Source organism: Melospiza georgiana, chromosome 31 (genome assembly GCF_028018845.1).
Source record: "Melospiza georgiana isolate bMelGeo1 chromosome 31, bMelGeo1.pri, whole genome shotgun sequence".
NCBI classification, from domain to species: Eukaryota; Metazoa; Chordata; class Aves; order Passeriformes; family Passerellidae; genus Melospiza; species Melospiza georgiana.
The window spans coordinates 3,836,408-3,858,148 of NC_080460.1; the positions used below are offsets into that span (position 1 = coordinate 3,836,408).

The 21,741-nt window shown below is 44.4% G+C and overlaps 1 protein-coding gene across 1 annotated transcript in view; it reads right to left on the reverse strand.

Annotated features, from left to right (window-relative positions):
- Nucleotides 1-951: 951 nt before the first annotated feature.
- SLC23A2 (solute carrier family 23 member 2) overlaps nt 952-21,741 on the reverse strand; it is a 52,262-nt gene continuing 31,472 nt past the window's right edge. Inside the window, exons 8-16 of the mRNA XM_058042312.1 lie at nt 21,366-21,547; nt 17,368-17,488; nt 15,910-16,066; nt 13,340-13,487; nt 12,494-12,599; nt 8,489-8,618; nt 7,141-7,278; nt 5,679-5,774; nt 952-4,695 (exon numbers count right to left, since the gene is read on the reverse strand). Of these exons, the coding sequence (XP_057898295.1) occupies nt 4,463-4,695; nt 5,679-5,774; nt 7,141-7,278; nt 8,489-8,618; nt 12,494-12,599; nt 13,340-13,487; nt 15,910-16,066; nt 17,368-17,488; nt 21,366-21,547 (1,311 nt within the window). The 3' untranslated portion in view covers nt 952-4,462. The remainder of the gene's footprint in view (nt 4,696-5,678; nt 5,775-7,140; nt 7,279-8,488; nt 8,619-12,493; nt 12,600-13,339; nt 13,488-15,909; nt 16,067-17,367; nt 17,489-21,365; nt 21,548-21,741) is intronic.

Sequence of the window (21,741 nt, forward strand, 5' to 3'; positions counted from 1 at the left end):
TGTCTGCCCCTGACCTTTCCCAGAGCTTTGTGGCTCCTGTGGGCTTTTTTTTTCTTTTGAAGGAATTCGCCTAGAAACAGCCCACACGAAAGGGAAAGGAAAGAAGAAACCCAAATAACCCCAAAACAAAGAAATTATCAAAGCAGCTGCTTGAGCCAAACTGGCCTCTCTGCAGGCACAGGCTGGAATGGGCCTTTTTTCCCAGATTTCCTTGGATTTCTGTGTAAAATATGAGAAGTTCTGGCTCAGGGAAGGCCTGGCTCGGCGAAAGGGAGCGGGGCTGGGTCAGGATTGATATTCCAGCAGCATCTCCAGGGCTGGCAGGGATGGGAGGCCCTTTGTGGTGGGGAGAGGGGACAATGGGGCCGGCCCCAAACCCCAGGAATTGTCCCCAAACAGGGGGAGAGCCTCCCCTGGCCCTCAGCTCGGGGGGGGGGATGCAAAGAGAAAAACAGAAATGGAAATAGAAATATAGAAATAGAAATAGAAATAGAAATAGAAATGGAAATAGAAATGGAAATGGAAACAGAAATGGAAATGGAAATAGAAATGGAAATTGCAATAAGAGGTTTGGAGTGGGGACCTGTGGGAGCACAGGGGGATCTTGGCTGTGGAACTGGGGTTAAATCCTGATTTTTGCCATGTCCTGGAAGGAAGGAATCCCAGGAAGAACCCCAGGAATGGGGAGGGAATCCCAGGAAGGGGCAGGAATCAAAAGGAATGGGCAGGAAATCCCAGGAAGAATCCCAGGAACAGGCAGAAAATCTGAAGAAAGGGAAGGCTCTGGGTTGGGTCTCGCCATCATCACCTGGATTCTGAAATTAATAATCCATTAATCAATTAATTAATCACCCATCAGGAAGGAATGGATCAATTAGGGAGGAATCCTTCCCTTCCAACCCAAACCCAGGATCCTGTAATTGCCCAATTCACCACCAAAAGAACAACCACTGCATCTATGCCCGCGTTTATTTATACTGAACAGCTTTAAAAATACAGAATAAAATAGCTTTATCTACTATTATTCACAACATCTGGTCCAAATATTACATTTTTAAATATTTAATGTTTAATGAAGCAATGTTAGAAAAAAAAAAAAAAAGGAATAATAAAAAAAAAAATCCGTAAAAGAATTACACATCTTGGAACGAGAACAACAAAAAATAATCGAACAAAAAAACCCCACCCCCCAAAAAAAGTTTTACAGCCAAAGTCAGTCACGAAAAGTCATGGGAAAAATAAAAAAAAAATAAAAAAAAAAAAAAAGGAAATTTATCCCCACCGCCTAAGAACAGTCAATAGTTTGTTATGCCAGAGGTTGTTCTGAACAGACAAACACGGGAATTATCGGGGCTGGCAGCAGAGGGGGCTCAGGAGGGCAGAGCCACCCCGGTGTCACCCAAATCCCAGCCAGGAGCACCCGGGGTGGCTCCAAACCCATCCCAGATCTCAGCCCCCAGAACCACAAACTGCGCCCAGCGGGCTCTGCTGCCAGAAACGAGCGGCCAGCCCTGCTCGGAACAGGAGAGAAAACGGGAGAAAAAGGAGAAAAAAGCGGATTTTGGCGGGAGAAGGCCACGAGGAAGGAGGGGAAGCGGCGCTGGTCTCAGCCAGGCTGCTCGGCTGGGGGAGGCACCCAAGGCTCAGCCAGACCAGCAGACTCGGGCGCTGCCACCGCCAGTGCCCGCAGCGCTGCTCGGACCCAAAACGTCAGGATCTGCACAACTTTTGGGGTGTCAGTGACCCGGTAGTGAGGGGTTTTCTCCAATTCTGCCCCCCCGGAGGGCTCAGCAGGGAGGAAACAACAAAAGGCTCCAGTTTTGGGTAGGAACGCAACGATGGGTAAATAAAGTATACACAACCACTATAGATTCGTCAATGAAGAAATTCTACCATCACATGACATTGTCATGACACTCATACCACTCCCTCCCAGGAAAACACCGCTGTTGTCCTGAGTGGAAATGTTATTTTCTTAATATATGGAAATAAAATACTGCAATATTCATGTACAAACCAAGTTGTCATATTTCAAGTCAGTATTAAAAGGCAATAAAAGCAAATTTGGGGTTGAAAAGGTTTGAGCTTTCTGAGCTAAGTCCCTCCAATATGACAACGTGAATCAGTCATAGCTGTCAGCTACGAAACCTAAATTTCTAGAGGCATAATTTGCAAGTATTTGCTTTAGAAAACGTGTTTCAACATGTCAGCAAGAACCCTTAATCGAACCTAAAAAAAATACAAGAGAATATCAATTACAAAAAATCCCAAGTTACTTTGTTTGTATACACTGATGCCACCTCTGATATGACAAAATGAGATTTCTACCATGAATATTTGCCCTTCCCTCTCCAAATCTGGTTGAAAATTCTCAATCACTTCTTCACTCACCTCTCAGCTGCCAACTCCCCTGGGTGCTTGGCGTTGGAAAAGGCAGGGAAGGACAGGGAGGAAAATCCAGCATTGGCAGTCAGGCTGCACCTGGACACACAATTTGTGTTTAGTTCTCCCCAAACCTGCAGCTTCATCCTCTCCAGCCCTGCCAGAGCTTGGTACAGGCACCTAAATCCTGGAATTTGGGATTTTAGTGCTCCCCAAACCTGCAGCTTCATCCTCTCCAGCCCTGCTCAGCATGGGCACCCAAATCCTGGAATTTGGGATTTTAATGCTCCCCAAACCTGCAGCTTCATCCTCATCCTCCACCCCTGCCGGGGGATCTGGAATCTGCCCACACCCAAAACCCTGTGCAGGCAGGCAGGGGAACCCCAACACCTCGCTCCCTGGGGAGGAAAACACTGAAAAACGAGCAAAAATGACTTTTTGTTTTTTTGTTTCACAGGCAAACCAACCTCGTCTACCACACAACGACTTCCGAGCGGCTCTGGAGCCCGAGCGACACCAGGGCTGCAAACTAGTGAGAGTTCCCCGAGGGAAGCAGGAACAAAGGCATGCTTGGGCACGGGGAAAACGGGGGAAAACAGTTTCTGGCAACAGCCACGGCATGCTGAGAACGAGCTCCACGGAGCCGTTCCCACTCTACACTACTCAGCTCCTCCCCACCCCAACCCGTCCATGCTTCAAAAACCCACAACAAATTCCCCTGGGAGCAGGCTGAGAGAAAACAGAGCTCCTGTGCTCCTGTCCAGTAGTCAAACGTGGATAAATAGATCAGGGGGGTTATTACAGGACCTACTGGTATGGGTTTCCCAGGAATACAAAATGCAAGCACCGTAGAGCGTTACTGGCCTCGAAATTACATTACACGACATTTCCCTGATGATCTCCACAGCTGAAAATGCTTTTGGGGCCACACTGAAGTCTAAAACTAACTTGCAATAGTAAGAACATTAAACAGGAATAAAACTGTTAATCATGAATGCATGATGAGCGTGAACACCCACATAACAGCAGAGCTGAGACTACTCCAGGAAAAAGGAAAGGATTTCTGAGTGGTGCCCTGATTGGACCCAATACCCGTGAAGCCATGGGTGGGTGAGGCTGCAGGTGCAGTGTCTCTGCTCTCCCAAAGCCCTTCCAGCAGCCATCAGCCTCTGGAGAAGCCCCACAAGAGGAGAAGAGCCATCAGCAAAATAAAAAACCAAAACCCTGCTCAGAGCCCAGCGCGGCTTTCCCTGCAGGGAACAACTGTTAATTGCTTGGAGCTGCTCAGCTAATTAACATTTCTGGCCAGGGCACATCCTGCTGGTCACAGGAATCCTGTGTGAGCCCAGCTTTGCCATCCCTGTGTCCCCCAAGGAAACCCTGGTGGGGAAGGCAGAGGTGCAGAAATGAGAAATGCTGCCAGGAAAAGAAGGGGCTGCGGCAGACCGAGCCAGCCACGGCTTCCAGGGGCAGAGTTATTCCAGAAAGTTCCTGTCTGAGCTCTGCTGTGGCACTGAAAGCACAGAATGGAACTCCCCTGAGCTGCCAGCATCAGCTGAGCCGTTTCCAGGGCACTGGGAATGTGCAGATCACTGAGCAGCATCCACGGCATCTGAAGGAAATATTTCTCCTTTTCTCCCTTTTTCCCTCCCTCCTTCTCCAAGGTTCAGCTCTCCTGGCATAACCAACGCCGAGAGCTCCAATAAAATCACAATAAAAACCAAATTTTGCAGCAGCACCTCCACAGCTCCACCTAAACCCATTAAAAACCAACAGAATAATCAGGTGCACAGCTCTCTCCAAGCTCCCCACAGAATCAGGGGCACAGCTCTCTCCAAGCTCCCCAAATCAGCAGGATTTGCCCCAGAGACACCAGACCTGGCTCCCAGCTCCCACAGCAGGAAAAGCTTTTTTTTTTTTTTTTTTTTTTTTTTCTTTTTTCTTTTTTTTAAATCCGTCTCAGCTCTGGTTCCAGAATTTAAATGCAGATATACAAAACATATATTTTAATGCTTCTTAATCAGCAAGAAACTGCAAATACATCTCTGACTACAACTAGATAATATAATTTCAGCTAAGGCTATACTGTAGCTTCTGAGTCTTCATCTGAACTCCTGCAGCTGCTGCTTTTCCTGAAGCCTTTCCACGTGTAGCCCACGAAGGTGGGGCTGATGGGCAGGAAGCTGAAACACCTGTACTTTTTAATGAAGTTCATGCCAAAAGGCAGATCGTAGGTTTCCATGCCATCCAGGGATTTGCTGCCTTTGCCAACCCCTTTCTTCCACTTCCGAATTCCCCTCTCCTCGGGGCTTCCTGGAAATCAGAATGAAAGGAGGAAAATGTGTTTATATTCATAGGGATACCTTGACATGGACACAAAGCTCTGGGAAGATGTTCCAGGCTCCTCCAAAAGGGAAAAAACCACATTATCTGCTTTATTTTCTAACTGGAATTCAAGGCAAATTATTCCTCTGGAGTGGAAGCAGGTTTGGATCTCCAGTTTTACTGGGGACAGTTTTACTGGAGACTGGTTTGGTTTTATCAGGGTTTTCAGGTGTTTTACAGGATGGATTTAAACCTGAGGTGCTCTCAGAGAAGGGAGGGCAGGAAAGGACTCTGCTCCTGCTGTGGAAACAGCCACCCCAAAAGCAGGGATCTGCTGCTGCTGTTCTGCCCCAGGGAACGCTGCTTTTACCCAGGGAATTCTGCCTTTCTCCAGGGAACTCTCGTTTTTATCCAGGGGAATTTTGCCACTTTCCAGGGAATTCTGCCTTTCTGCAAGGAATGCTGCCTTTTCTCAGGGAATTCTACCTTCTTTCCAGGGAATCCTAGTTTTTATCCAGGAAATTCTGCCTTTCTCCAGGGAATTCTGCTTTTCTCCAGGGAATTCTGCTTTTCTCCAGGGAATTCTGCTTTTCTCCGGGGAATTCTATTTTTTTTCCAGGGAATGCTGCTTTTACCCAGGGATTTCTGCCTTCCTGCAGGGAATGCTGTTTATACCCAGGGATTTCTGCCTGTCTGCAGGGAATGCTGTTTATACCCAGGGATTCCTGCCATTTTCCATGGATTTTTGCCTTCCTGCAGGGAATGCTGTTTATACCCAGGGATTCCTGCCATTTTCCAGGGATTTCTGCCTGTCTGCAGGGAATTCTGTTTATACCCAGGGATTCCTGCCTGTCTGCAGGGAATTCTGTTTATACCCAGGGATTTCTGCCTGTCTGCAGGGAATGCTGTTTATACCCAGGTATTCCTGCCATTTTCCAAGGATGCTGAGGGCTCCCATGAGTCAGGCTCACCTGGGATGGTGTTGTCCAGCACGAAGGCCACGCAGCCCCCGACGAACATGGCCGTGGTGAGCAGCACGTTCAGCACCTGATCAATGCCTGCAATTCCTGCAGCGACAGGGGAGGAAAACCTGCTGGGATTTCATCCCCCACACCCCCCTGAGTCCCTCCCGGCTCCCGTGCTGGGCTCAGCGAGGGTTTGCTCACAAAGGGAGGCACGGGGGGTTGATGCAGAACCTTCCCCAGGCCACCAGCACGGGACATTGTTCCCCCGAAAATGCAATTTTCAGGAAGTTGTCAGCTGCTCACAGAAATGTCACAAAGCACCGTTTCAGTTCCTACTGCAGGCACAGCTAAGCAGGAAACCGTGGAGTGCAAAAGGGAAGCGTTCAGACTGTAAAATTGTAATTTTTATATAATGATTCCTTTATAAATCTTTTATATAAATAATAATAATTACTTTAACAAATATTTTACGAACAATCCTTTTTAACTCTTCAAAGGGGCAAGGATTCCCAGCCCCAGCTATGGAAGAACACTGCATTAACCACATAAAGCTTGAGGGATCTGCTTTTCTAACCACTTACAGCAGGACAGATATGCCCTTAAATCCTGGGCTGAAGGCATAGTGGAAAGAAAAGTCAGTTAATATTTGGTTAAAAAGCCCCCAGACAAGCCCAAAGCAGTGAAATATTTCCTTTGAGCCCATGTCTGGTGACACACACTGGCATGAGGGTCACATGAAAACAGAGAAGCTTCCCAGTGAACTCCTCAAAGCCACAATTCCCTTATCAGTCTGCAAGGGAATTCACTAAAATTAAAATTAACACCTAGAACACGTCTGAGGGACAGAAAGTTTCAACCCCCAAACAATTCCCCACCTTCCAAACTCTGCCTTGGTGCTTCCCCTTTATCTTTTAGCGTCATTTTCAGCTCACATGCACCCTTTCAGTTTTTATTTCAGCCCAGCTGGTAACTGCACCAAGAGAAAGCAGGAAAGCTCCAGCTGTGTCCCACTGGAACATCCCCTGCAGGTCTCAGGCTCTGAAAGAATTCTCTTGTCTGGACCTACAGCCTTTACTGTGCATAATTTGGGGGGTTTTCCTGCACAATTTGGGGGTTTTTCCTCCACAACTTAGGGGTTTTTCCTCCACAATTTGGGGGTTTTCCTCCACAATTTGGGGTTTTTCCTCCACAATTTGGGGGTTTTTCCTCCACAATTGGGATTTTTCCTCCACAATTTGGGGATTTTTTCTCCACAATTTGGGTTTTCCTCCACAACTGGGGTTTTTCCTCCACAATTGGGATTTTTCCTCCACAATTTGGGGGTTTTTCCTCCACAGTTTGGGGGTTTTCCTGCACAATTTGGGCTTTTCCCCCCACAATTTGGGTTTCTCTTCCCGCCCCCTGTGCCTGATGGATTTTCCAGGAGAGCACGGGGCAGAAGGGCTGATGGAGGAGCAGGAACACGTACCTGTGACCAGGGGGTTCTGTTTCAGGTAGCTGGGGAGCACGAGCCCAAAGAAGATGGAAAATCCCAGCACGAAGAGGTTGCGAGAGGAATTGAGATCGATGAACTGCAGGTTGGACAGACCCACGGCCGTGATCATCCCTGAACACAGCAAAACAGCCCAAGAGCAGCTTTCAGGTAACTCCTTTTCTTCAAAAAACCCCCAAACCCAGCAAAATATCCCTGGAGATATGCCCCAGTACATCTGGGGTAATTTGTCAGAAAAGTGCATGGGGATTTCTTAATAGCACAGCAACTGCTTTTTTTTCTTTTTCCTTTTAATCTGTACTTTTAGAAATCAGCAAACCTGGGAATCAGTGCACCATGAAACCACATTGCAACCAGAAAGAGAAGATTTGGGTAGATTATTAGGAAAGGAAGATTTGGGTAGATTATTAGGAAAGCAATGTTATTCCTTCCTCTGAGGATTTCCTTCTGCTAAACAAGTCAGTAACATCGCTTTGTGTTTCATATATATTTTATGTTTGTGTTTTATATATATATTTTATATATATATAATTTTTGTGTTTCATATATATTTTTTATTTTTGTGATTTAGATATATTTTTATACATATATATTTTATTGTGTGTTTTATATATATTTATATATATAATTTTTGTGTTTTGTATATATATTTTATTTTTGTGATTTATATATATTTTTATACAAATATATTTTATGTTTGTGTTTTATATATATTTATGTGTATATATAATTTTTGTGTTTTATGTATATATTTCATGTTAGTGTTTTATATATATATTTATACATAATATTTTATGTTTGTGTTTTATATATATTTATGTATATATAATTTTTGTGTTTTAGATATATTTTTATTTTTGTGATTTATATATATTTTATACATATATTTTATGTTTGTGTTATATATATTTTTAATATATAATTTTTTGTGATTTATATATATTTTTTATTTTTGTGATTTATATATATTTATAAATACATATTTTATGTGTGCGTTTTATATATATTTATATATACATAATTTTTGTGTTTTTTATGTATTTCATGTTTGTGTTCTATATATATTTTTATACATACATATTTTATTATGTGTTTTTTTATATATATATTTATATATATATTATTTCTGTGGATTGTGTATATTTATATTTTTATTTTTGTGTTGTGCATATATTTATATGTATATTTTATGTTTTATTTATATTTATATATATATATATTACATAAAAGGACCCGTCCTTTCCATTCCAAACCACGCCTGTAGGAGCACAGAGGATCCCACCATCAAACACTCCCCAGAAGAGCTGGCAGCCCAGGCCCTTACCAAAGAGGGTGCAGAAGAGAGCGCCCAGCACGGGGTCGGGCAGCGATGCGAAGAGCGCGCTGAACTTGCCCACCATGCCCAGCAGCAGCATGAAGGCAGCTCCGTACTGGATCACCCTGCGGCTGCCAACCTGCAGGGAACAGCACAGGACACGGGTCAGGGCTGCCCAGCCCAGTCTCACACCTGCTGCTGCCTTCTGCAGCTCGGGTTTCACTGCAGCTCACTCCCGGTGCCTGGGTTAGTGTACTCGCAGGTGTAAATATATATATTATATGTACTATAGTATATTTACTATAGTATATATTGTATATACTATATATAATATATATATATACTATATTAAATATATATACTATATATATTATACATATTATACTATGCTATATATATTACACACTCTATATATATTATATATAGTATATACTACATACTATACATATATACTATATATATTATACTATATATATTATACTATATATATTATACTATATATACTATAATATATTTAAAAATACTACACTATTCTAAAGAATACAGAAAGGATACTTACAGAATGCTAAAAGAATAATCATGAAAACTCATAACTCTTTCCAAAGTCTAGACACAGCTTGGCTCTGTAGCCCAGGTTTCATTTCAGCTCATTCCTGGCTCCTGTGTTATTGTACTCGCAGGTATATATATATATATATATAATATATACTGCAGTATATTTATTTATATATATATATATATATATATATATATAATATATATAAAATATATATAATGTATATATAAAATATATATAATGTATATATAATATATATAAAAATATATATTATATATATACTGCAGTATATATAATATATACTAGATATATTATATATAGCATAGTATACTATATATATTATATACTAGATATAATATATATAGTATATAGCATACACTATACTATATATACTATATATGTATTATACTAAATATATATTATATATACTACAATATATTTTAAAATACTATACTATACTAAAGAATACAGAAATAACACTTATTGAATGCTAAAAAGATAATAATGAAAACTCAAACTTGTGACTCTTTCCAGAGTCTCAACATAGCTTGGTTCTGCTGCTCAGGTTTCATTTCAGCTCATTCCTGGCTCCTGTGTTATTGTACTCACAGGTGTATATATACATTATATATACTATAGTATATTTATTATCATATATATATATATATATACACACACACACACTATATATATATATATACTATATATACACACTATATACATATTATACTATACTATATATATTACCCTGTATTATACTATATATTATACTATATTACACTATACTATATATATTATATATACTATAATATATTTAAAAATACTATACTATTCTAAAGAATACAGAAAGGATACTTACAGAATGCTAAAAAGATAATAATGAAAACTCAAACTTGTGACTCTTTTCAGAGTCTCGACACAGCTTGGCCAATGAGACAAAACTCACAGCAGAAACAAATAAAACAATCACCTGTGGGTAAACAATCTTCAAACTCAGGAGAAGCAAATGAGATAAAAATTGTTCTCCTTTTCTCTGAGGCTTCTCAGCCACCTAGGATAAAGGATTTTTCAGGGAATGTGAGTGCCACGCTGTGTGTGTTTTGTTTTGGTGCTGGAGGGCTCAGCTGAGGCACAGCTGCTCTGCAGCCAAGCTCAGCCTCCCCAGGCCAGCCCTAAAACCATCTGGAACTGCCTCAGTCACCAGGAAAGCTGGTGGAACCCAGCTAGGGGACAGAAAGCAAAATGGAAATGGAAATATATCAAATAAATCCTGTGTGCTGCTGCCCTGGGACACTGGAATAGATGAACCAGTTTGTGGGAAGGAGGAGCAGGATTTTTAGGCTTAGGTTAGCCCAAGCTCAGAGAGCAGGGCTGAATGCAAATCAGGGCCGTGCTAACACTGAAACCAAGGGCCTGCACTTCCTTCCCAGTTTTATTTTAAGCACCCAAGATTCAAGCAGGCTCTCTGTGGTGCAGGGGTAGTGGATAAACCTGAAGTTGGTACTTTAACATCTTCCACTGCCACAAAAGGTGCCCCAGGAACAACAAAAACTCCTTTACATTGAGGTGGTTTCTAGAAAAGCCCTTTGCAGGTCCCCTGGCGCAGAGCAGCAGGGTTCAAAAAGGAAATATTCATTTGTTCATCGTGTGTGACTGAGCCGAATGAGAGAAACGGGAAACTACAGATCCAACAGGTCTGGGGAGGGGAAAATCCTTCCTTGCTCCCATTCCTCACTGCTGAGCTCCAGGTGAGCTCCCACCCCTGCAAACAGAGCTCTGCTGCACCATAACTGGAATTACAACAGAATTTAGTTGGCACCTTTCTCTGCTCTTTATAGAAATATTCATTTCTGTTGAACCAATGAGATCCTGCCCTACAATTCTCTTCCTGCCAGAAACAGGCAAATCCTCTGAAAAGCTGCATGACAGTGACATTTATTTATGCAAACAAATTAAAGCTACTGAAAACATCCCAGGCAGCATTCAGCTCAGCTCTGTGTTTATTCCCAGCACACACACACTTATTTTGGAGTGATTATTTTGGAGTGCATGAAATGGTACCTGGAGCCTCCATTTCAGCATCACGCCCCTGGCAGGAGCTGCTTTAGCCCCAGCTAATCAGAGTTAATTATCTTGCTCTCATCAAGTAAAACGCACAAAGCTCAACGGCTCTGCAGCCCCTCCATCCAGCAGAATTTAAATTTAAGTGCAATTACACACCGATTTCAAGGCAGGGAAAAGCCCTGGTGATGCAGCACTGGAGATCTCCTCTCCCAAATCAACAGCAGAGCATCTCTGTGTCAAAATTCTGTGCCAAAATTCTACCTGGAGCTGAGGAACTGCCGGATTTTGGGGAATGAAAGTGCAGAGAGGGAACAAGAGCACAGCCTGGGCAGCTCCACTCCCTGCCACAGCTGCCACTTCAGCTTTCCACTGCCCCAGCACGAAATGCACGCTCATTTCTGTGGGCTGCTCACAAAACAAAGTGCTGTTAATTCATCTCAACCCCCACGAAGCAACAATGGGAAGGGAGCAGAACAGAATAAACCTTTCTTTAAGGGTTTTTTTGTGAGCACAACTTCTCTCCTAGGAGATTTCCATCAGCTGGGAGGTGGCTGGTACAGACAGCAGATGGTGCTCTAGAGTGCTGAATTGCACCCCAAGGCAGCAGAATCGCCCTTTGTGCAGCACAAGGGAGGGCTGAGGACAAATACATCATTTATACGTGATCAGATAATTTTCCATCCTTGCACGAAGGACTTATGGCTCCCACGTTCGACACCCAGCAAGGTGGAACGATGTACAACATAAATCACCCTTGGTGTTCCTTACCAAGGTTAAATTAACATTATCAGGCAGATTTCTGGGCAGCCAAGGCCTCCCAGCTCAGCCAGGCACAGACCCAGCCCCACACGAGAGCAGGGGAGCCCCTCAAGCACTCACACACTTTATTGAGCAGCATCACCAGAAATACATAAATCCCTGAGCCTTAAACCAAATATTGAGGGTCCTTTCAGCTCTGAAATTACCTTGGCCCAGTACAGACTCAGGTAAACCCAAGCACCTCCCGTTGCATTTTACTGTGTGTGAGGCATTAAAAAGTCTTTTCCTGCTGATGCATTCAGAGCAAGACACCCAAAAAGCAGCAATTTCTGCACAGTTTACAGGGTTTATGCCTCAATTCAAACACCCCAGAGCCCTGGAATGCTGCCTGGGTTTTCCAAGAGAGTTTATGCAGCAGCATCTGCTTTATGGGGATTCTAACTGCATTTTAGTCTGGATAAAGGGATTTTTGAGGTCCTGATGTACAATAATGCATTTCCCTCGGACAAGAGCTGGTACAGACACTCAGAACGGTCTGGGAAGTTTGTGTGCACAGGGATGGAGCAGAATGGGCTCCTGGAAGAGAACTATGAACACAAGGATCCCCTGAGGGCTCCCAGCAATGCACTTCTCACCTTTGTGATGCCCAGGACCCCAATGTTGGGGCTGGAGGAGGTGGATCCATTCCCTGTCCCAAACACTCCATCCAGAACACAGGAGAGCCCCTCGATGAAAATCCCCCTGGAAATCCCAAAGAGAGCACAAGAGTTGGTACAGGCACCATTCACTGGGGTGCTCCTGAGGGCCACAGGGGCATCTGCCCCACATGGAATCACTGAAATTCATGGTTCAGGCTCCAGCACACCTGGGAAACACTCTGGAGTTCTGCTTCCTGAGCCTCAGATCCCCACATTCTTAATCTGACGAAATTTTATTAAAAATTCAGATGAAACTTCAGAGCTGCTCTGTTTCTAAACTGCATTCGAGGTGAGTCTTAGATCCCACATCCCTAAACTGAGGAAATTGTATTAAAAATTCAGATAAAACTTCAGAGCTGCTATTTCTAAACTGCATTCCAGCTGAGTCTTAGAACCCCACATTGTTAAACTGAGGAAATTTATATTAAAAACTCAGGTAAAACTTCAGAGCTGCTCTTTGTTTCTAAACTGCATTCTGGGTGATTTTGACAACCCCAATTCCAGAACCAGTTCAGAGCTCTTTCCCTGTGGAAATTGTGCTGGTAACTCCCACAGACTCCAGCAGGAATGGGACTGGGGTTCAAATGTAACAAAACAACCCCAGATGCCATTTCCACCCTGCATTTCAGATCCTGGGTCCTTGAGGACCGAAGCGACCAAAACGCAGCATGACCAAAACGCATTATTTCACCCCAGAGCACATCCCTGCTTATCCAGAAGGGGAAAAAAAGCCAAAAACCCCGACAGGCTGAGCCAGAGGAGGTGCTTGGGGCCGGGACAGACCTGTTGATGGCGTGGATGGGAGGAGGAGGAGCACAGGAGAGCCTGGCACAGGCGTAGTAGTCGCCGATGGACTCGATGATGCTGGCCACCACAGCGCTGAGCATGCCGATCACTCCCGCTGCCGAGATGGTGGGCAGCCCCCACTGGACTGTGGAGAGAGCAAAAGTGAAACATTCCTGCCCCAGAAATGGGATTCAGGACACCCTCTGGCTGCCCTGTGTGGTGGTGATCGCAGGGGTCAGGATGAGGGAGGAGATGGGAATGCTGACTCCATGTTCTGAAGGCTGATTTATTATTTTACGATATATATTACATTAAAACTATACTAAAAGAATAGAAGAAAGGATTTCACCAGAAGGCTGGGTAAGAGAACAGAAGAGCTCTGACTCCTTCTTTGAGCACCAGGCTGGGAAAAGAGACTTTCTAACACATCTTGGGGTCACTGTGAGCAGCTAAAGCCCTGAGACCCCAGCACACAGCCTGGCTACCAAACACACACAAACCTGGGGGAACTGTGCAGTGCTTTGGGCTGGGAAGGGCTTTTGGGATCCCCCAGCAGCACTGCCCAGGTCACTGCTGGCCATGTCCCCAAGTGCCACATCCAAACTGCTGCTCGATCCCCCCAGGGATGGGCTCCAGCACTGCAACAGGGCTGGGCAGGAAATATTCCCCAAAATCCACCCTGAGCACGGCCTGGGGCTGCTCCCTCTCCTCCTGTCCCTTAACCCTATTTGGGATAAGATCCAAAATCCCCCCTGGCTCTCCCCTCCTGTCAGGGAGTTGTGCAGAGCCAGAAGTTCCCCTGATCCTATTTTCTCCCCCTGATCCCATTTTCTGCCCCTGAGCCCCTTCCCAGCTCCATTCCCTGCCCTGGACAGGCTCCAGCCCCTCCATGTCCTTGTCCTGAGGGCCCAGAGGTGACCCTGGGATTGAGGGGGGCCCTTCCCCAGTGCCCAGCACTGTTTATTTATCTTTGAAGGGAACAACAGAGCCCCCTCACTCTAACACAGCCTTGGCAAGTTCAAGGAGATGAAAGGAGCAAAAGAACAATTGCCAAACCAGCTGCTTTGATCACACTTGGAAAAATCCCAGGGAATCATAAAACCTCACAAAAAAAAAAAAAAAAAAAAAAAAAAAATCCCCCTGCTCAGGAATCAGGAATTTGAGCTACAGCTTGTGAGAAAACAATCCTGGCCAGTGAGGCAAATGCCACGGAATTATTATGGCTCCAAAAAGTCCCTTTGGTCACAAGTTTAGTTGACCAGAGAGTGGCAACAACCAGCTCTGATCACTGCACAAACACCCCCCAGCTCCAAATTTTTGTAGTAGAGAAAATAAGATTAATTTAAGCCTGCAGAAAAGCCTGGCAGGTTTTCCACAGCAATTGCCTTGATGCTTTTATCTCTTTGAAAGAGATGAGCCTCCTGCAACAAAGGGATCTTCAGTCACACAGGAGTGAATGAACCTCACAAATACAAATGGGCCGATCAGGGTGGAGAAGTTTTCCTCCTCTTCTCTCCCAAAAGCCTCCATTCTTCATCTGCTGCTTTAGAAGTGATTTCCTTTAAGAACCAAAGCATATGGGAAACCACAACGGAGCTGCCTCATCACAATATGGTGGCACAGCTGATAAATCCTGTATTTCTACTCTAAAATAATATTATTCCCTAATGACCCTGTTAATTTCTGAACGGTGAGCCAGTTGTGCAATCCCACACCATAAACCCAGCCTTTAACAGCTTTAAACTCAGAGCTGGCCAACATAAAATTACCTCCAAAAACACTGTGTGAAGTGTTTGGTGCTCTCCCGTAAATGATGTCACTGCCCTCTGATAAGCAGGGCCTGGCACTCCCTGACTTGCCCGTGCCAGCAGTGCCTTGGCATGTCAGGGCATTGTCCTGCCATGAACAGCTGTGCTCGCCCTGAATGGGTGTGTTTGGGGCAGGGAAATGCAGCAGGCTGGCAGAAACTCCCCACAGGAGTGATCCTTCACACAATGAGAGCCAGGGAGGGCAGCAGAGCTGTGCAAACCTGTCCCTGGCACTGTGCAGCCTTATCTGCACTGCCAAGGACTGATAAATCAGCCAGCCCTCATCTCCATGGTAGAGGGGCAGTCACTTCTATCAGGAGAGGCACCCAGACCAACCCTGCCAAGTGCAGCTCCAGAACCTCAGCCCTCCTTGGGTGAGACCTCAAGGAAATCAGCTGAAAACAAGGAAAACCCAAAAAATATACACCAGCAGGCAAGAGAGAGGTGTGTGCTGGAACTGTGGAGTGGTTTGGACTGGGAGGGACCCTCAGAGCCCTCAGCAGGACTGCTCTGAGCCCTGTCCAGCCTGGGACACTGCCAGGGATGGATCATCCACCACCCAAAGGTTATGGATGGATCATCCACCATCCAAAGGTTATGGAATAAACCCCAGACAGAGAAAAGAGAACCCTGGAGCAGCAGCACTGGCCCTGCTGGGTTCCGGGGAGCCAGGGCTATGGAATAAAGCCCAGACAGAGCCAGCAGGAGATCCTGGACCAGCAACAATGACCCTGCTGACCCCAGGAGCAGCACACTTACAGGGGTAGGGCACCTTGAACCACGGCGCCACCAGCAGCACGCCGCGCCGCGCGTCCGTGCGCGCGTAGAAGCCGTACTTGGAGCTGTCCGGGGGGAACACGTCGGTCACCGTGAAGATGAAGCACAGCAGCCACGACACCAGGATGGCCAGGATGATCTGGGGACAGCACCACAGCGGGCAGTGAGACCACAGCTGCCTCTCGGGGAGGGGCTGAACAGCCCAGAGCCCAAGCTGGGGGAGATGGAGCTGTGGGGAGCTTTGGGGGGTGGATGGGAGGTTTGTATGGCAGAGATTTGTACAGAAATTACATGCTATATATAGATATTGTATGGATTTGTATGGAAAAGACATGCTATACAGTGATACGGTATGGATTTGTATGTAAAATACATATTATATATAGATATCGTATGTAAAATACATACTATATATAGATACTGTATGTATTCATATGTAAAATACATACTATATATATTGTATATAAATAAAAGACATTATATATATACTACATGTAAATAGTATGTAAAATACATACCATATACAGGTATACATACTGTGTGCAAATAGTATGTAAAATACTAGATATAGATTATGTATGTGTGTAAAATACATATTATGTATAGATACTGTATGCATTAATATGTAAAATACATATTATATATAGATATTGTATATAAATAATATGTAAAAGACATTATATATATACTACATGTAAATAGTATGTAAAATACATATATACAGGTATACATGCTGTATGCAAATAGTATGTAAAATACTATATACAGATTATGTATTTGTATGTAAAATACCTATTATGTATAGATACTGCATGTATATATTATATAAAATACACACCATATATACTGTATGTAAACAGTGTGTAAAATGCATACTATATTTTATACATACTATATATACTTTGAGATAAATGTTGATTTAGAAATGTTATGGAACAGGATAGCTGTTGTTGAGAAATGGAGTTGGAATGAAGATTTAAAGCATGTGTTTGTAAATAATACTAGATATTTCTGAGAAATAGAATTATGAAAGATGTATTGCAGTAGGATTTATGAGGGGTAGTTTCAGATGATTGGTTTTGAGGTATTTATAGTGTAGCGTGGTAAAAAGTTGATAGGTTAAGAAATGTTTATAGTGTTTTGTCTAGTTTGTTGGACAATACCCTTTTCCTAACCCAAAAATAAAACAACTAAAAGACATTTCCCCTGTGTGCACAAACATCCCTTCCCCTCTGCCCTCCCCATCACTCCCACAGCTCCACAAAATCTGAACATTTCCTGTGGCCAACAATCCATTACATCTCCAATAAACCCATTTAAGTTTTATCTCACCCTTTGTGAGTATTCTATCTTGAAGAAAAAACCGACAACACCCTCTCCCCCAAAAAAACCCAGTAATTATTTATTTTTGCCTAAGGAAGAACAAGTTCAACGACTTACAGGGAACATCTTGAAAAGCTGCAGCCTGTATGCTGTCCATCCTTTCTTGGATTTATAAATGGGCAAGGGAAATTTGACATTTCTGGCATACTGGGAGAACAACAACACTAGGAAAATAGTCCTGAGGAAAAAAAGAGGATGAGGAGGGTGGGACAAGAGGGGAATGTCATTAGCACCAACATATCATAAATCCTTTTCAGCACAAACCTCTCCAGACCCTCTGCATGCAGAACATCAATTTCAGCAGAAGACAAGGCAGCAAAAGGATTAAAATTATTACTCCTCAAATGCCAAATTGGAATTCTGAAGTGCTGCAAACCTCGGCAGCTGCAAGGAGATAAATGGATCAGGGACAGGCCCAGGCTGAAGGGGGATTTTCAGTTAAAATTCCTGTGCTGCCCCTTCTGTCCCCCCAAACTCCACCTGTGGTCCAGGGCTGTCTGTAAAACACAGAACTTAACTCGCTGCCAGCACCTGGCAGGAAACAGGGAAACTGGAGGGCTGTGGGCAGGAATTTTTACATTTCAAAATTTGCATCAAACTCCAAAGCACTTGGGAAAATTTCTGTCAGGGAAATGTTTTCCTTTATTCAGAATTATTTTTTTTTTAATGAATCTTTCACTAAACAGCTGCAAATGAAGCAGAATGGAGCCCAAGCCCCAAGATTTGCTGCCAGAGCAGTCCATCAGTATTAGATATCTCAATTATTATTCATTTCCCCCATCAATGAAACTGCCAGGCTCCTCTAGACATTAAAAATTATTTTTACAGATAATAAGTCAGAATTCAGGGCACGTTGCTCAATCCTGGATGAGCAATTCTCAATTCTCCACCCAGCTCTGCTCTGCAAGGGCCTCCCAAAGGCTGGAGCTGTCTGAAGGAGCAAAGCTCTGCTGAAATCTGAGATTATGTTTTTATCAGCTGACTTGAAAAACAAAGAGAGGATTTTCAGCCTCTCCTCTGCCCCGGATCAGACACAAACCAGTTCTCCTCTCCCTCAGCCTCCAGGAAAAGGAAGGGCATTCACAGCCCTCAGCAGGGCAGGAGAAAAGCAGAATATCCATCTTCTTTTCCACGCAGGAAACCCCAGAATCTCCCCAAAACCCACCATGGGCTCCCCTCCCTCCCACACCTGCCCTGAGGACAGGGAGCTTTGGATTTGATTTAGCACAGAGCTGTAAAAAAAATACAATATTCAATTATTGCAATGAATTTTCCATTGGCTGCACGGGAGAGGGGCTGTGAAACAGCACCAAAGCCTTGAATGCCCCAGGAAAATCTGGATAAACAGGCAAATCAGGAATAATTATTTTTATAAATGTCAACGCAAATGTCTGATAAAAGGGAATAAAGCAGCCATGGAACAAGCCAGGTCAGGAAATGGGGAAATTTGGAATCCTGCAGCTCCCAGAGGCCCCCAGGTGATTCTTCAGGGCCAGGGACAAATTCAGGACCTTGATATCCCCAGAATATCCAGGATAATTCCAGGAGCCACATCCCTCAGAGCTGGAGTCACTCCTGAGTGGCTCCCACAGCTGTGGAGCTGATTTCATCAATCCCCTGCACACTTCTGCAGAAGCCAGAAATACTTTATTGACTGGCTAACATTTAAATCCTGCTCCTGAATTGATTTTTTTTTTTCAATCTGCAAAAATGTCAACTTTAATTACACGTTTCCATGTCCAATTCAAAGATGTGCTTGATTCATTTCGTGTTAGCCCCAACTTGCAGAGAAATTTGTTTTACAGACAAATAAAACGCTCCTTTGGATCAGCTGCTTAATACAACAAAATCGCAAAAATACTCCCGATGCCAACATGCAAGACAAAACAGAATTCAAGAGCCCTTTAAATCATAAGCTGCACTTACAGAATACTTTACATGTTCAAAGCACTGTGCAAACAGATTAGTGAGATCACAATCTGATCTCACCAAGGCATTCATTCCTCTGCTCCCAGAGCCAGCACAGCCGGGTGTGGAGCTTCAGGTCTGCTCCCCCAAAAATGGGGTTTCAATGGGACTGCTTCAGGCCCTTTTCTCCCTAAAATGGGGTTGCAATAGAGCTGTTTCTCTGTTCTCCCTAAAATGGGGTTTTAATGGGACTGTTTCAGCCCCTTTTCTCCCTAAAATGGGGTTTTAATGGGACTGTTTCAGCCCCTTTTCTCCCTAAAATGGGGTTTCAATGGAGCTGTTTCTCTGCTCTCCCTAAAATGGGATTTCACAGGGAGCTGTTTCAGCCTCTTTTCTCCCCAAAATGGGGTTTCAATGGAGCTGTTTCTCTTTTCTCCCCAAAATGGGGTTTCAATGGAGCTGTAGCAGACGAATCAGCAATGCCAGCCCAGAAACACAAACTGCTCACTGCATTTCATCCCTCTGGTGTTCTGTTAAACCACCTTTTCTACAGCACTGAACTCCACCCAGACAGTGGCTCCTCCTTTATAAAGTTTTGCTCTCCACACCTCATTTTTGGCCACCGTCCTCTCCTCTCTGCTCAAACTCACATTACCATGGAATGGTTTGGGTTGGAAGAACCTTAAAGCCCATCCAGGCCCATGAAGGAACCATGGGCAGGGACACTTTTCACTGCCCCAGAGTGCTCCAAGCCCTGCCCAGCCTGGCCTTGGGCACATCCAGGGGCAGCCACAGCTGCTCTGGGGCCTCCCCACCCTACCAGGGAAGGATTTCCTTACAGGGAAGAGCTCCAGGCAACTGCCCTGAGCTGCTCTGTCCTGATTCCCACATTTCTGGATGAGCTGACCTCATTCAGACTCTGGGTGTTTCTCGTGGTGTTTGTTTCTCGTGCTGTTTGTTTCTCATGGTGTTTTGTTTCTTACGGTGTGTGTTTCTCATGGTGTTTGTTTCTCATAGTGTGTATTTCTCATGGTGTTTGTGTCTCAGGGTGTGTGTTTCTCATGGTGTTTGTTTCCTGTGGTGTTTCTCATGTGTTTCTCCTCATGTGCGTTTCTCACGATGTTTGGTTCTCATGCTGTTTGGGTCTCGTGGTGTTTGTTTCTCATGATGTTTGTTTCTCATGGTGTTTGGTTCCCATGGTGTTTGTTTCTCATGGTATTTCTTGTGGTGTTTTGTTCTCATGTGTTTCTCCTCATAGTGTATTTGGTTCCCATGGTGTTTTTGTTTCCCATAGTGTTTGTTTCTCATGGCGTTTGGTTCTCCTCATGGTGTTTCTCATGTTGTGCTTCTCATGGTATTTGGTTCTCATGGTGTTTGGTTCCCATGGTGTTTCTCATGGTGTTTGGTTCCCATGGTGGTGTTTCTCCTCACAGTGTGTGTTTCTCATGGTGTTTCTCATGGTGTTTGGTTCTCCTCATGGTGTTTGTTTCTCATGGTGTTTCTCACAGTGTGTGTTTCTCATGGTGTTTGGTTCCCATGGTCTTTCTCATGGTGTTTGTTTCTCATGGTGTTTGTTTCTCATGGCGTGTGTTTCTCATGGTGTTTGGTTCTCCTCATGGTGTTTCTCATCATGGTGTTTGGCTCTCATGGTGTTTGTTATGTGTGTTTCTCCTCACAGTGTGTGTTTCTCATGGTGTTTGGTTCTCCTCATGGCGTTGTTTCTCATGTGTGCTTCTCCTCATGGTGTTTGTTTCTCATGGTGTTTCTCCTCACAGTGCATGTTTCTCGTGCGTGTTTCTCATGGTGTGTGTTTCTCATGGCGTTTCTCCTCACAGTGTGTGTTTCTCATGGTGTGTGTTTCTCATCACGGTGTTTGGCTCTCATGGTGTTTGTTATGTGTGTTTCTCATGGTGTTTCTCCTCACAGTGTGTGTTTCTCATGGTGTGTGTTTCTCACCATGGTGTTTGGCTCTCATGGTGTTTGTTACGTGTGTTTCTCATGGTGTTTCTCCTCACAGCATGTGTTTCTCATGGCGTTTGGTTCTCCTCACAGCGTTTCTCCACACCACCACAGCCCAGCCGCCCCCAGCTCTCCCCCAGCAGCCCAAACCCCGCGTGCCCAGCCGGAACCCCTCGGGGCATACTCACAGCATGGCGATGCCCCAGTGCTTGCCAGCTCTCTCCCCTGCAGCCTGGAAGCCCGAGAGGCCGATGAGGGCCACGGTGGGGGTGATGGTCAGCGGCCCGATGTAGCGCAGCAGGGCCCCAGGCAGCCCCAGCAGCCCGATCACCACCTCGATCAGCGAGGACATGATGATGGCACCTTGGATCTGAACACACAACAGGGCAGAGAGCCAGCTCAGTGCCACCTGACAGCCACAGCCAAGCACCTTTTGTTTTTCTGCTCTGGATTACAAACTGCAGTTAAAAGAATTCAGTGACACAGAAGAACTCAGCAATTTTTTTTTTTTTTTTTTTCCGTCATAAAACAGCTCATTATGTTTAAGTGACTTATCGCTTTAAG